Below are 16,526 nucleotides of genomic sequence, written 5' to 3'. Positions count from 1 at the left end.
AATTGTTAAAAGTTGTTAAAAATTGACTTAAAAATTGTTAAAAATTGTTAAAAATTGTTAAAAATTGACTTAAAAATTGTTTTTCAGATTTTTTTACTTTGATTTTTTTTTTTTTTTTTATAAGTAAAGTTTAGCTGGTCACTTTTTGGTGTTTTGTTTTAGATTAAAAATACTTATAAAAAAAAAAATAGTTAAAAATAATCTTTTCAACTTGAAACAGGATTGCAAACTTTTTTTACCTAAAATTCTTCCAATTGATTTTATCTTTTATAATTGAAGCTATATGTCATTTTTAGAAACTACATTATTGTAGACTGTCTTTAAAACTTAAAAGGTGTAAATTTCAGTTGTTTTTAACTTTTTTTTTTTTTTAAACAGATGATGGGTAAAGTGAGTGATATTTCCCCATGTAAAATGGCTAAAATCTTCTGATCTTCTGTAAGAAACAATTCTCATCCAGAGGAGTACTCCAAGAATTTTTACTCCCACTGCAAGAATTTTTACTCCCATTTTATCTCCCATGCTGAAGGATTTAATAAAATTTTTTTCTTCTGGCAAAAATTTATTATTTAAAATATTGATTTAAAATCATTAAGGTTTTTTTTGCTAGCATCAGCAGTTTCGTAAATATTTTTGAATACCACATGGCTACTCTGAACATTTATGGAACGAACATAAAAACATCATAATACTAAAATAAAGTTCCTTTAAATAAAAGCTAATAACTTGAAGGAAAAAATGAAAAAAAAAGAAAAATTATATGTATTTAGTATACACCGTACTTCTCTGGTATATACTAGTTTGGAGAGGGAGAAAAAACCCTCGCCGACCTAAATTTAACATTCAAAATATCTATTGTTGATTCCATTAATAAATTTGTTACATTCATAAACAGCATTCACTGTCAGACAATTAATTTCAATAAACTGTTTTTGTCGTCCATCCGGTAATTTGCCTTCTACAAATTGTGGTTCACGACTCCAGCTTTAGCATCAGCTTGAAAACTATGGTCACCTCTACTAAGGACAACTTTTTGCAGACCAGACCAAAGAGTTGTGTTCATAAAAGTTCATTCTCCTTTAAACAAGAAATAATGGTATGAAGAAAGCCAATTATCAAAAAAAGTTTGGAATTTTTATTTTTTGGTATTGCTTGAATCAATTTCTGTTCCATATAGAAACCAGAACATTTTAAGTAAACGACTGAGCTACATTACAAAAAAAGAAAAGAAAAAAAAAAGATATCTAAATGATAACTGAAGCTTTTGAACGTACAAATTTAAGCCTCTGTTTTACTATTTACTTGTGGTTTTTACTGGCTAAATTTTGTTTGAGCAAGAAATTTTTGTTTTTAAGTTGAGTGCTTAAGTTTTTGTTCGGGTAAAGAATTGTTTTTGCAAACATGATGTAACTCTGGGTGGATTTTGAACAGTTTATTGCACTTATTTTCTGGCCCATGCCACTCGTAAGGTATTCGACAAAGGGATATCTTAAGGGGTGCACATGAAACAGAAAAGTGTGAAACTTCCAATTTTTTGAAATTTTCTCTTCTAGAACGTGCGCAAGGTTCTAGGTAGATAGGAAAGAGTTTTTTAATATAGCAAATATTAACTTATACTCTCATTCAAGATTTGACCAAAATTGGAATAATTTACTTTTTACAGTCTTTTATCCACTAACTATAGGTCAAAGTTGAGGAACCTGAGATGTTTCTATTTTATCAAGTTCATACAGGTTTTTTAAGATCAAGCAGGAATTATTCTCATCCCAACCTCTACCTAAATGCTCTCCCTAAAGAACATTTTTAGATCTCAGCCAGCCAATAAGTTCTGGCTAAATATCCATAAGTAGACATCCTAAAGCAGATACAACTCCAATCAAAAGGTACAATTCAGGAGGAGATACCAAATGCTGCAATTGGAGAATCTGGGTTCTCCTCTAGGTAGAAAATAAAGTTGCTCCTTACAAACAACTTGTTCAAGCTTCCTAGACTTATGACATGAAAGATCAAGTTTGTTAGAAGAATTTTAGAAGAAATTTAGCGGTATTTTCCAAAAAGCTTTTAGTTATTTGGTGAACGAGATATGATTGGTTTCACTTACTTGGAGATTAAAGTTAAATTCTATTTAACCTGCAAAAGTAAATTTTAAAAACATTATTTTGTAAATATAAATGCATCATTACAACTTATCATTTGATATAAATTGTAGTAGTATAGTTTTTAAACAACAAGGTAAAAAAAACACATCAGCATCTATAGAGATTAACTGGCTTACTCTCCCCCACGAGCCCCTAGGTGCCAGATTTCATCAAGTAAAGGTTTGTTCTGCAACCAGAGCAAACTACATTTAAATAATAGCTAACTTCAAGCGAATACCCAGGATTTATATGTATGTATGTATATATATATATATATATATATATATATATATATATATATATATATATATATATATATATATATATATATATATATATATATATATATATATATATATATATATATATATATACAGGTTTTATAGACCTTTTATAGTTGAATTTACAGGGGATGAGTTGGACCTCACTCCAAAAAAATCCCAGCAGCAAAAAAAAAAAGAAATTTGTTTAAGAGCAACAGTCAGCGAGCTAAAAACAGGCATTTTAGTTCATTGAATCCAAAGTGGATTAAATTCCGGTGCCTTATTTTAAACTTGGCGGAAAGAATTTATAAATTCTTAAAAATAATTTGTTTTATTTGCAAGGCAACCATTTTTTTTTTTGGATTGGCTGTAACCTTCGGATTTTATTACCTACATCTTCAAAGTCATTACTACGAAGATTTTTTTTTTCACCGATTTTTTAGTAACTTTTTAAAGCGTTTATTTCAAGACTTTTTTAATTATCTAATTATCATTTTTAATATGTTAACGTGCAATTTTCAATTTAAAAGTATTTATAACGATTAAAAAAACCAAACTAATAATAAAGATTTCGGATGAGTGATACAACTTGGTGGTCTTTCTGGTTCACAACGAGAACAAGCTCTATTGGAATGCAAAAAATATCTGAGTTTTGGCTGAACACAAAATTTTTCCTTCAAACGGATAAAAACAATTAAAACTAATACGCAAAATATTTTTTTAAAAACGTTGTAAAGAGGTTTGGTAATGAGTGAAATTAAGTGAAAGTGTAAAACAAAAACTAAACCAACTTGAGATATTATGGAGAAAATTTTTAGGTGTGAAAGATGAGTTTCGAGTTAGAGGAGTTGTTATTGACATCAGAGGATGGCTGGATGATGAATTTTTTGGCCATAGGCTTACAAGAGAAAAATATAAATTACACTGTAAAATACAAAAAGAAGACAAAACAGGAGTAGTTCATAAAAGTGAAAGAATGAAAAACAGCTTTTATATTACTTCGAAAAATAAAAGCTTGTAAAAAAAAAGGTTATATCTTCAAATGCTCAGCTTAACTATCACCATCAGTTACTAAAAATTTTGTTATTACTATTTTATATATTGTTGCCATTGACTACTAAATGAAAAAAAGTCAATTTTCTGGCTTCGCTAAAGGAGCGCAAAAGATAATTATCACTAAACACTTACGTCATTGAAATCAAAACACTTGTATTAAAGCGTATTTTAATACAGATAAAATAACTTAAACAACTTTACAACAACAATAATAATATTATTAAAAATATTATTGTCATCCTTATAACACAGTGAAGCCTCATAAATAAAACTTTATTATTTTTAGTGAAAGCTCATTTTTATAAAAAAAAACCATGATTAGTTGTTAATCTAATAACAACTTTTTTCTATAAAGAAATACAAAATATTATTCTACCTACCATGAGTTGTTGACTGGTAAAGATATATTTTTTTTCTTGGCCCTTTTCCAAACCTTTTTTATTTTCATACATTTAAGTTGTTCTGATAATAACTGGGGGGTTACTTAAATTTACTTCTAGCATTGGACTCGGGAACATTTTTTGCCATTTTGTTTAAAATTCTACCTGAACAAGTGATTTTGAATGAAAAAGGAATAAATTGGCTGAATTTTAACCTGTTGAAATTTAACAGTTATCAAATGTTCTAATTTTTTTTTTTTTTTACTTTCTAAAATGTTTTTTCTAATACCTGAACGATGTTTGCGGCAGAAATAATAGATTTCAGCTTTCGCTTATTTAGGAGCACAAAGAAACGACGAAGTTGATCATAGTTACAATTAGAAAAATAGCTTAATGGTAAAAGATTAACCAGCTTAACCATATTAATCAACTTAACCATATTAACCAACTTAACCAGCTTGACCAGCTTAACCAGCTTAACCAGATGAACTAGCTTAGGGAATGATTCGTTACAAGGGTATCGAAATTCTTGCAGTAAAGTATATTTTTTTTTGCTTGTTTACATCGAATGTATAGAAACCTTTAACTTGAAGAGTCGTCGCTTTTTAATTAATGTTCGATGAAAATCACAATTTTAAATCTTAAAAAACTGTGAGTAGTAGCATTAAGATTGACGGGCGTATATGACAGCTTCATGATTAGCTATATCCTTCATCATATAGCTAATGATGAAGCTGTCAGATGGTGATCGTTCCTAAAATCTTGAATCAGAAGTAAAGAACCTTGGTGCTCAACGTGAGCTCATTAACACGTATCAATCCTATGTTATACGATCGGAACAGACGTGGACCTAGGTTTTAGCAAGATGGGTCTAGTTTATTTAGTAGACCATTCTGAAGAGTTAACATCAGTTAATGTTTCATCGTCATCTCACATCATCGTCAGCTTTCATCATCATCTGCTCTCTTCTACGAATTTATGGTGTAAGATACGTTGAGAACCCAATCTTGTAAAAGAATGCACTTTTAAGAAAAATTTTCATAATTTTTAAAATTTTATGATGACACACATATGTAGACGCACTTCCACCAGTTAAAAATGAAAAAATTGGAAGAAGATTTGGAAAGTCAATATAGTAACTAGTCAAACTATAATATCAGCTTGACGCTCAAAGTTTTGTTAGGTACAGATAGAGATATCAAAAAATGAAACCCTGACTGTAAAAAAGATATGGCAAAAAAAAACAACAACAGCAACAGCACCACAGACTCAACAAAAAAATGGAAAGTTTATTATGAAGAATGCCACTAATATGTAATGTTATTTTTCCTGTTAAAGGTGGAAGAAGGAAAAAGGAAGTGCACTTTACAAATTTAATAAATTTTTTGCATGTAACCTTAATTAATAGATAATAGAGCATATGTTTCAAAGTGATTTTCTCTTTTTAATTTTTCTCCTGATTTGCAAGTAAAACATTACTTTCAAAAGTAGTGTCGAATAATTTTGGACGCTAAAATGGTTGCCGCATTACAAAGGCAATTAGCCTCGTTAAATTGTAGTCAGGTGTTAATCTGCAGACAAATGGACTGTTGCCAAGACCAGGAATATTTAAAAATACATCCGGTTTATAAGTATTAAACCTTGAGTGATTCTTGATTTGCAGTAGTCACCCTAACCCTATCTACTAAACAAGAATTTTAAGACTAAAAATAAGATAATTAAAGTACCGCTACCATTAAAATGAACATAAGGTTTTGATTTTACTTATCAAGCTAATGTTATTCTTTCATTATAGTAATATTAACAAAACGATGCAAACCTTATGGTTATTTCAGAACCGGAATTCCCAGTCACTGTTTGTTCTACAAATATAAAATTATTTATTACTAAGGTTTATTTTAAAATATTTTAGTTTAACAATTTTCATGCTTTAGTGACTAAAGAATATACCAGTGCACTGTTATCATGATTCATGATGACAAAGATATTGATAGACATCATAAATGGAAAAGTTACAAACAATCTGATGGGGAAGAACCCATAGAAGTAACTTTTGAAGATATAAGTGCAGCTGCATTCAGAATAAAAAGTGGAATACGAAAGACAATATGTGAGGTATATATAAACTATTTAAGGAGTTTTCTTTTTTATACATACATATATATATATATATATATATATATATATATATATATATATATATATATATATATATATATATATATATATATATATATATATATATATATATAGCTATTTCAAGTTTTATTTATTTCAAAGTACAAAATCTTGTGCTCGTATAAGAGTGCTCAATATTTTGCATAATTATAACAAAATTACAAAATTACTCATAATTACTCAAAGTTGCAAATTTACTCGTAAATTTTTGTAATTTTATAACGGTTTTTACATTTTTGATTTGTATTTCATGGCTGATGATTGCCGTTAGGCATGAAACTTTGAGTACCATACATAGTTGTTGTTTCTTCGTTTTATATATATATATATATATATATATATATATATATATATATATATATATATATATATATATATATATATATATATATATATATATTAGAAATCCTATGCCCTCTCAGATATACTTAGTATGGATGTGTATGTCAAAAGAGATTACATGCAGGTGACTGGCAGGTAAGCAAGTTATTACTTCTTTTTGTTTAACAGAAATGAGATATTTTTAAATAAGATAACATGAAAAATATAATAGTCAAATAATTTAAAAGCATAAAAGTTAGACAATATCTACCTAAATTTCACTTTAATTTTTCAACTTTCTGGATGATCAACTACCTGGATGAACTTCCTGTGGAGTAAAAATGATCAAGATTTGGTTTCAAGTTTTGTAATATTGTTAAGATTTTTAGTATTTAAATTTTTTTATGTTTATAAAGATTTATAAAGATTTGTTTGAGCAAATTTGATTGCGTAAGTTAGTTGAAACCTGATAACTGTTATAATTTTGTATTAATTATTTAGCAGTTTTAAAAACCTTTTTGTATGTTTATGTGTTTAAGTTTTAAAGAAAGAGGTGCGAGGAATGCACTCCTAATGCTGACTAAGGTTAGTAATTGTCTGACTAAGATTTTCTTAGATTTTTTCTTAAGTGATTTTAACTGAAGAAATCTTAGCAAATCTTAGTCAAACAATTAGTTTTAACATTTTTTCAATTTTAGCAACAAAAAACTCTAGGTGTTATAGCAACATCAGCTGGTAATCATGCACTAGCTTTAGCATATCATGGCAAAGAGTTACATATCCCTGTTACAGTCTGCATGCCTACGAATGCTCCAATTACAAAAGTCAGCAGATGTAAACAATATGGTGCCATAGTCCATTCAGTAGGCATAGATATTATTGAGGCGAAGGAGTTTGCTTTGAAGATTGCTGCAGAAAAGGGATGTGTTTACATCAATGGGTAAGCAGAAGTGGGCTATTCCGATAAAAGTCCCGATATTCCGATATTCCGCCAGTATCGGATTAAGAAAAAAATACCGGACTATCGGACAAATATATGTATCGGACTTCGGATATCGGAATGGTAATATAAAATATCCGATATTCCGATAACTATCGGACTAAGTAAAAAGTATCGGACTATAAGTCTAAAAAAATAACTATTGGATTTCGATTATGGGACCGTCCAAAGTTTATATTTCTATCTTCCTAATTTTCTTTACTTAAATAAATTATTTTTTTTGAACAAGTGCAGATTCAAAAATTGTGACAACGACATTTGAGGTGTATGCATTTGTTCCGTAGTATAATGCCATATTCTCTTATCGCCTTTTTTAGTTCTTCCTTTGCAACAATCGAATTATGGAGGTTTTCGAATTAATAAGATTCGAATTACACACACACCCAGAAATATGTAGCTCATCGGGTTGGTATATATATATATATATATATATATATATATATATATATATATATATATATATATATATATATATATATATATATATATATATATATATATATATATATATATATATATATATATATATATATATATATATATATATATATATATATATGTATATATATAGCCCATCGCTGCAATTCCCACACAGTCAATTTATGGTGATAGTAGATGTTAGCAAGGTGACCTTCTACTCGTTAATTTCAGTAGTGTTTCCGAACTGAATTAATGTTCGTCAAAAATTAAATCTACAAAACAGTACTTGGTACAAAATTCTTCACAAAAAAGCTTGTTTACTATGTTTTCAATATGTGTTCAATGCTTTTTTTAGTTCATTCATAATTTAAAAAAAAAAAAATTTTTTGTTTGCAGAGAGAAAATTTTAGAAATCAAAAAATCTTTAAAATCAGCTTTTTGTGTGTGTGTTTCTTTGGTAGAATTACGAAACCTGCCTGATTTCGTGGTTTTGAAAAAAATTTGAGAAAATTGTGATTTTTTTTTTTACAATTTGATTTAAAAGTGGTAAACTATTTATCAAAACCTTATCAAAAATAATAGTTTTATCTGCCAGTTTACATGTATTTATCTACAAATACAAGTAATTAACTGATTTTGTGAACGAAAATTGGGTCTGTTAACTTAGGTTAGGAAAGGATAATGGAGATTGGGTTAGCTTTAGTAAAGCTAAATAAGATAGATTAGGCTAAGCTAATCTTATTTAGGATAGGTTGGGCTAGGCTAGTGTAGGTTATGAAAAAAAGTTACCCCCTCTCACTGTAGAAAAGACCTAGTTACACCCCTGGCTCTTGGAGAAACTAGTGTTCCTCAAAGTAAATCTCCACCTGCTGGATGAGAAGTGGGTGGCCCTGATGGGGAGGGCGGACGATTGATTTTATAACATGTATTTTGTACGTTAAAAAAATAAATTCAACTTATGTCTAGTTTTTTTTGCACTGTATTTGTTAAACCTTGTATGTAGTGCACTCATTATAAATCTAAAACCATTTTTTTAATTTTGAAAAACTAAGCAAAAAGTATAATTTTTTTAAAATGAGTTAAAAAATCAAAAATAACTTTTAAATTTTAAAAGCTATTAGAATATCGGAATATCGATAATCGGACCGGCAAATTAAAAAATATCGGGCTATCGATAACAGATTAGGAACTCAAACTACCGGACTATCGGATATCGGACTCAAAATAAGTAATTTTTTAATTTTGAATATAATTTCAGTTAGTTTCTGTTACTTCAGATCATGGGCGCCGGCAGGCAAGGGCAAGGTAGGGCAGTTGCCCCCCCCCCCCCCTAGAAAAGCAAAATAACAAATTTTGATATTCACAAAATTTCTTTTAACTGTTTATTTCAATATCTTATCAATTTAACTCATTTATAGTTTACTCACCGTAATGTAAATGACAACAGTTTAATTGAAATATTACTATAAAATGCAATGACTTCCACGATGGCGGAAGCTTTTTTATAAAGGCATATTTTATATTTTTTAAAAAAGATGTTTGAATGAAATTAAAAAAAAAAAAAATGATATAAATAGATCATAGAAAAATAAAAAAGGAATAAATAGAAAAGAACAATAGATAAACGAGAAGTATAGAAAACAAAAAGAAGAGAAGAAAAAAAAAAAGGAAAATAAAGGAAATAATAATAAAAAAAAAGAAATCGAATTACAATAACAAAGTTCTTACTCAAACAAATAAACTTCGAACTGACGAAGAAAGAATTGGATGCAGTGATCAAATTTTTTAAATTATTTTTAAATGTGTCAGTTTCATTTACTTTTTTATGCTGTTGCTTTTTTGTTTGTTGGCAAAATGTTTCTTGTTTGTATTGTATTTTTATTTATTTTTTTCCTATTTATTGTGTTATATTCATTTTAATAATACTATTACCTTGTGTTTTTTGCTAGCTAAATGTTCATTATTACAATTATATATATTTAATTTGATTAACTTGAATTAACCTGCTGCATTTTAATTTTTGTTTTGTTTTTTGGAATATGTCTAATTTGTATTTAATAAATCAATGTTTTTTAGCAAATCATTATATCATTATATAATTTAGCATTATTTGGTATAATTAAGCATTATTAGCATTGTGAGCGTTTGTCTGGGCTTTGCATGCTGAGCGTGCATCGTGAAAAAATACGCTCCAGAAAATCTGAATTTTTGGAACAAATTGTAAATAAGTTTGGCAGTGAACGCAGACAAATACAATTTCTATTTACTGAATGATTTAACTCTTGTGTTTTTATTTTTACATTTTCTTTAATTTTCTATTGTCACTGGTCTAATAAAATGACTTGATTAATTGATGCATTTATGTAGTTTTTGAAATATCACTTTTGAATTTTATTTTGCCCCTCCTTGAAAAAAATCCTGCCGGCGCCCATGCTTCAGATGCATAATCTTAAAAATAATTAAAAATAATTTATCTGAAATTATCCCAAGTTATCTTACATCAAATTTATCAAGCCTTTATAGAATTAAAAAGTTAGAAATAATAAAGATAAATAAAGTAACCAAAATATTTAACGATCATTTATCTGAAAATATCCGGAGTTATCTTATACTGGAATTATTTAAAGTCAGAGTTAACCAAAAAGTTACAAATAGTTTATGTCTATATGGCCACATTAAACTAAACTTTCTGCTTAATATTTAACCATTTGTAGCAACCTAACAATTGTACTAGCTAAAGAGGAAAAAGAATCAAGGGAATTGTTAGTTACAGCAAGACCTGGAAAAGAAGAATTACAAATTTAACTTAAACATGATAAAAAAAAAAGGGGTTAACCACCCTTTATCAAATAGAACTTTACTTTAAGAAACTAAATAGTATTACATAATAAAATAGTTGAACCCTAAAAGATTTTTTTCTTAGATATGACCACCCTGACATATTGGCTGGTCAAGGTACCTGTGGTATAGAGATTGTTGAAGAAGTTAATGGCATTGACGCGGTTGTGATACCTATTGGAGGAGGTGGATTAATTGCTGGATGTGCAGTTGCTATTAAGAATCTTCACCCAGATATAGAAGTTATTGTAATAAACTTTTCTTGATAATGCTACAGTATTTGTGTTCTTGTATATTTATAATATTTACTTTACAAAGCTACAGATTTAATTGATTGATAATGTGTAAATATTAAGAGATTACTTAAGATTTGAACAAAAAGTTTACAAAATGCATAAATGTTAGGAGAAGATCACTTTAAAGATTTTAACAAAAAGTTTGGAAAATATTTTTGAAGTTTCTACTAAATCTATTGTTGAAATATAAAACTGTTACACTAAATTTATGAAGCATATAACGAATCATTTATCTTTTTCAAAAAAAAAAAATATTTTTAGATTTACTAAATAAATTTATTTGGAAATAATCTTTGCTGAAATGTTGTTTCCTAAAAATAATCATTTCCTCAAAACTTTCTTTTCTTAAGTACTAAACTTAACAGACTGATAATGTTTAAAAGTAAATTTTGATTTTCTTACAAAGACTCTGTGCACAAGCATTTCTGCCTTTAAGTTTCATTTCCTTTAGGTAATTAATTAGTCTATATTTCACACTTTGTGCGCTTTTTATGTTTTTTTTAGGGTGTAGAAAGTGAGAAATGTGCAAGTTTCAAAGCTGCATTGGATGCTGGAAAGCCAGTAAAAATAGATGCTGACCAATCATTAACATTAGCTGATGGTAATGTATTTAAATGATATTTAGCACTAACAAGCTTAAAGCACAGAAAGACCTCAGGATCAAAAATCTTGTGTCTTTATCCGCGCTACAATTATTAAACATTTGAAATTTTGAGTTTTATTTGTGTTTAAGGTTTGTGTGTTGCAAAGGTGGGAGATAATGCATTTTTTACAGCTCGTCCTTACGTTGATAAAGTCATTTCAGTGAGGTACCTCCTCTTTTTTTATCTTTGCGATGTTTTTTGTGTTAAAAGTTGATTGATGTTTATATATTTTTTGAAAAACTTTCACACTTTAGTGAGTCCTATATTGCTATGGCTGTATTTCGCTTAGTTGAGCATGAAAAATGTGTAGTTGAAGGAGCTGGTGCAACAGGACTTGCTGCTGCACTCTCAGGACAATTAGCACATTTAAAGGGCAAAAGGTTTGATCTTTGTTTTTTAGCTGTTTATATTGTAACTTTTTTATAGCTGCATTCTGCTGAAAGTTGAGTTATGCACATTTTTTCCATGTTTTTAAATGTTGTTAGACGTTTCTGCATGGTTTTGAGTTATCTTGCTTTAAATGTTTAATAAAGTTGTTGCTGAAAAAACAACTTGTTAATGTTGAAATGATTTTTTATTTAGGGTTGTTTTCCTTTTGTGTGGCGGAAACATTGACTCAACTGTGCTTGGAAGAGTTATTGAACGTGGGTTGGCTGCAGATGGGCGATTGGTCAGATTTTCTGTTGTAATTTCAGATCGACCTGGGGGTTTAGCTGAACTTACCAAGATACTTGCAGATCATGGAGCTAGGCAAGAATTTTTGTGTTATTTACTTTAGAAATTGTTAATGTAATGTGTTAGTTAAACAAGAACCAACTAAATCTAAACAGTTTAAGTAATTTAAATATTTATAAGAATATTTAAATATTTATGAGAATATTCCAAGAGAATGTTTTCCCCATGAAAACATCTTCTTGGAAGGAAGACCCATGAGTTATTTTACAATTTTTTTCTAGTGTTAAAGATATCTTTCATGAAAGGGCATGGCTAAAAACAACAGTATTTAAAGTAGAGGTGAGTAAACGGAAAATTACAATTCATTTTTAAAATCACGATGTCATGAATGATCTAATTAACACAAAACATGACAAAATTGAAGATTACTTTTTTTTGTGTGATCAGTTTTATCTTTTCTTACTGGTGACCAGTTTTCCAAAATTTGATACCTGATTTTCAAAAGCCCAAACACAGCGGAAAGTATGTGAAAAACTTTTCGATTATCTTTTCATCGATTTTTTTAAAACGTTTTGACATGCAATTCTAAAATTAAAATTTGAGATATGCAGGAGAAGAGGTTATTCAGATTCTTAAGATCAGATTTACATGCGTAATTTTGTAATGGTTGATAGTAGAGAAAAACAAATGACTTTTTCAGTACCAGACCCCCGATTTTTAGTATGAAATAAAAAACAAAAAATTTGATACCTAGTTTTCAATCTTCTCTACTGATTATTCAATCAGTAAACCTAGTTTTTAATCTTCTCTACTGATTATTCAATCAGTAAATCTAGTTTTCAATCTTCTCTACTGATTATTCAATCAGTAAACCTAGTTTTCAATCTTCTCTACTGATTATTCAATCGTTCATGACATCAAGTCAAGGTGTTTTTTAATTGTAATTTGATACCTAGTTTTCAATCTTCTTAACTGATTATTCAATCAGTAAAGCTAAGCACTATTTCTGATTATTTAATACTGATTATCATTTTAACTGGATCAGAAATAAATTTACTTTGCTTTGTGGTGGTTTTAAGCCAAATATACAATCTTAGCCCTTTATTTGCAAAACCATTCCAGACTTAACTTTCTCTACCTGGTCCCCTTCACTTCTCTGAATCTCGTATTTAATCGTATTTAAGTCGTATTTAACTTATCGTAAGACATGTACCAGAAAAAATCTGCGCAAACATTACAAAGGATATTTATTTGACTATTGTATTTCGATATTGAATGTTATATATATTTTGAAAGTACATATATTAATAAAGTAAAGCTAAGCACTATTTCTGATTATTTAATACTGATTATCATTTTAACTGGATCAGAAATATATTTACTTTGCTTTGTGGTGGTTTTAAGCCAAATATACAATCTTAGCCCTTTATTTGCAAAACCATTCCAGACTTAACTTTCTCTACCTGGTCCCCTTCACTTCTCTGAATCTCGTATTTAATCGTATTTAAGTCGTATTTAATTTATCGTAAGACATGTACCAGAAAAAATCTGCGCAAACATTATAAAGGATATTTATCTAACTATTGTATTTCGATATTGAATGTTATGTATATTTTGAAAGTACATATATTAATATTTTTAAATTTCACTGAAGAAAGTTTGTGAAGTTTTGTACGTGAGAACGCACGCACTTTGCGTTTTACACTCGACATCAGGTTTTGCACAGTCTTTAGCTGAACTTTCTTGGTTGCTCTAATCCATTTATTTTTGAAGTCTTTAATGTTTTTGGCTTCTTTTACATTGAACCTTAGTTTTCTTTTGACAAGAGCCCAATATCTTTCGATAGGACGTAATTCTGGACAATTTGGTGGATTGCAGTGTTTTTCAACGAAATCTACTTTATGTTCTCTAAGCCAGTTTAAAGCTGTCCCAGAGTAGTGACATGATACTAAATCGGGTCAAAATAACGGGTTACCCGTGTGTGTTCTTAAAAACGGCAAAAGACGTTTCTTGAGGCGTTCTTTTATGTATATTTTGGTGTTATTTGTTCCCGTAGTCACAAAACGAGAGCTTCTTTCACCACATTCACAAATTGCTTGCCAAACTAACAATTTTTTAGCGAATTTTTGCATTCCAATGCATTTATAATTGGAATTCAGTTTCTTGCAATCAATTGCTGAATAATATTGGTGTCCTGGAAGAGATCGGAAATGTACAGCACAATAAGTTTCATCATCAATAATCAAACAAGATTTTTTTACCACATAATTTTAGAAAATAGAGCAGCTTTGAACATCGAATTGCGACATTTTCTTGCTTTTCTTCACGACGAGGAGCTTTTTTCTTTTTATAGCCACAATTTCTCTTTACTCTTTGTATAGTGGAAGCACTTGTCTTAAATTTATTCGCTAAAGTTCGAACAGAAATCTCCGGTTTTCTGTTTAAGGCATCTTTCACTTTTTTTCTTCCACTTCCTGATTTTCTTTTGATTGTACCAGTGTCCTAAAATCGTTTCACAACGCTCTGCACTGTTCTCAAAGCAATCTGCAGCTCTTTAGAAATTATTTTGTTTGATACACCAGGATTTTCAACGAGAAAATGCAAAATATTTCCTCGCTTCTTATCTTGATTTGATGACATTTCAATTAAAACTAATTGTTTTAATAATAGAATTGTTTAAATTTTGAATAATATTAATACAATGACATTTTAAAACAATTAGCTATTTAAAATGATGCACGGTCTCCGTAATTTTAATCTCGTATGATAATCGTATTTCGTATACCCTTTCCTGCGAATAAAAGTTAGATGTAAAGTTTTTTATAAATATATCTTATAAATATTGTTATAAATATAGCTAAATTTATTATAGCTACTTACTATCAAAAATTTATTTTTTCAGTCTTCGGTAAGTTTTGATGTATTTATTAAATTTTATTTATAGTCAATATTTTAAATATATTAATACTGCTTATTAGAGTCAAAAATTTACTTTTTCAGTCTTTGGTAATTCTTGATGTATTTGTTAAACTTGGTTTTTGCTTTTGCTTTGAACATTTTTTAAGGATGCAGAGCTTTAAATGTTCTTTTTTTTTTATACAAAGTCAACTTAATTAAAATTTCGAGCATTAAACACTTCTTTCACGAGACGATCAATCATTTTGAGGGTGCATTCGAACATTTTTGATAAAAAACTATAATGGACAATTTTTTATTCGTCGCTAACTTTATCTTCATTTATATGAAGGTTTTTTTGTTGATAGTTTTGATTATTTTCTTCGTAGAATAAAGTGGTCTGCGAAGTTCGCGATTACGAACACGGCTGTGAACTGCGAAAGAAATTAGAAGCGAAATACGATGAAGTCAATTGGATGATGTACGCCATTCACGATGAGTTAGAGCAATAAACATCATCAATATTAATTAAAATGTTAGTATTCAGAATTTCAATAAAGTATTGTATAGTTATATTTAATAAATTTTTGTGTCATTTTTACGAATGTTTAAGTTTTGTTTTTGTTTCGTAAAAAAAAAAAGTCAAAAAATCATTCCGGACTGCATGAGTCAACCTCGCAAATCTATGAAACGTCACTACTATCTTTAAATATATTTAACAACTACAAAAACTGTTGATGGGATGAATAATGAGTGAATTGGTGACGAGTTCATTGGTCATTAGAGACATCGTCCGCGTGACGAAGTTTATATAAATTATAGCTCACTTTTTATGTTCAATTGTAAGCAAAAGCTATTACTTGGCAGTCATTCAGTTATATAACTTTTCTAAACTTGTTCATAAATGGAATTAATTGGATTCAAATTGTCGTTGAGTCTCACACGAGGAATGCAAAAACGGAGAAACAAAACTACTCTAAAGTAAGATTAAAGATTATTGATCCATGTCTAAGTTCTTCATTTCAATAGATTCGGATCATTTATTCTCAAAGAATGTGTTGCCCATCCAGTATTTTGCCTTCAACAGGTTGTGGTTCAAGACACTTAGTAATTATTTGAATGCATTTATTTAAATACCATTTAGTGAATACTGAGCCAGTTTTCGCATCAGCTTGAAAATTATGGCCACCTCTACTAAGGACAACTTTTTGCAGACCAAAGAGTTGTGCTCATAAAATTTCATTCTCCTTTAAACAAGAAACAATGGTATTGAAGAAAACTAATTGTGAAAAAAGAGTTTGGAACTTTTATTTCTTGGAATTGCTTGAATCAATTTCTGCTCCACATAGAAACCAGAACATTTTAAGTAAATGACTGATTTACATCATAAATAAATTAAAAAAAAATTATATGATATCTTAT

The 16,526-nt window shown here is 28.8% G+C and overlaps 1 protein-coding gene across 2 annotated transcripts; it reads left to right on the top strand.

Annotated features, from left to right (window-relative positions):
* Positions 1-5,748: 5,748 nt before the first annotated feature.
* On the top strand, positions 5,749-15,709 carry LOC149885523 (uncharacterized). Of its 2 annotated transcripts, XM_090094060.1 has the most exons (11): positions 5,749-5,952; positions 6,419-6,492; positions 6,876-6,921; positions 7,035-7,276; positions 10,680-10,842; positions 11,395-11,491; positions 11,624-11,699; positions 11,789-11,914; positions 12,117-12,284; positions 12,491-12,548; positions 15,494-15,709. In XM_090094060.1, exons 1-11 carry the CDS (start codon positions 5,803-5,805, stop codon positions 15,614-15,616), a joined length of 1,323 nt encoding a protein of 440 aa, XP_089950186.1. In that variant the 5' UTR covers positions 5,749-5,802; the 3' UTR covers positions 15,617-15,709. The 2 variants fall into 2 exon arrangements, with proteins under 2 accessions (XP_089950186.1, XP_089950187.1); XM_090094061.1 differs by lacking the exons at positions 6,876-6,921; positions 7,035-7,276.
* The last annotated feature ends 817 nt before the right edge of the window (positions 15,710-16,526 follow it).

The sequence above is a fragment of the Hydra viridissima genome, unplaced genomic scaffold (genome assembly GCF_058129835.1).
Source record: "Hydra viridissima isolate aposymbiotic clone 2 unplaced genomic scaffold, HvirCarnegie_v1 scaffold_7, whole genome shotgun sequence".
Taxonomy (NCBI): domain Eukaryota; kingdom Metazoa; phylum Cnidaria; class Hydrozoa; order Anthoathecata; family Hydridae; genus Hydra; species Hydra viridissima.
The sequence above is the reverse complement of the archived record's forward strand: the minus strand, read 5'-3'. Positions and strand labels throughout refer to the sequence as shown.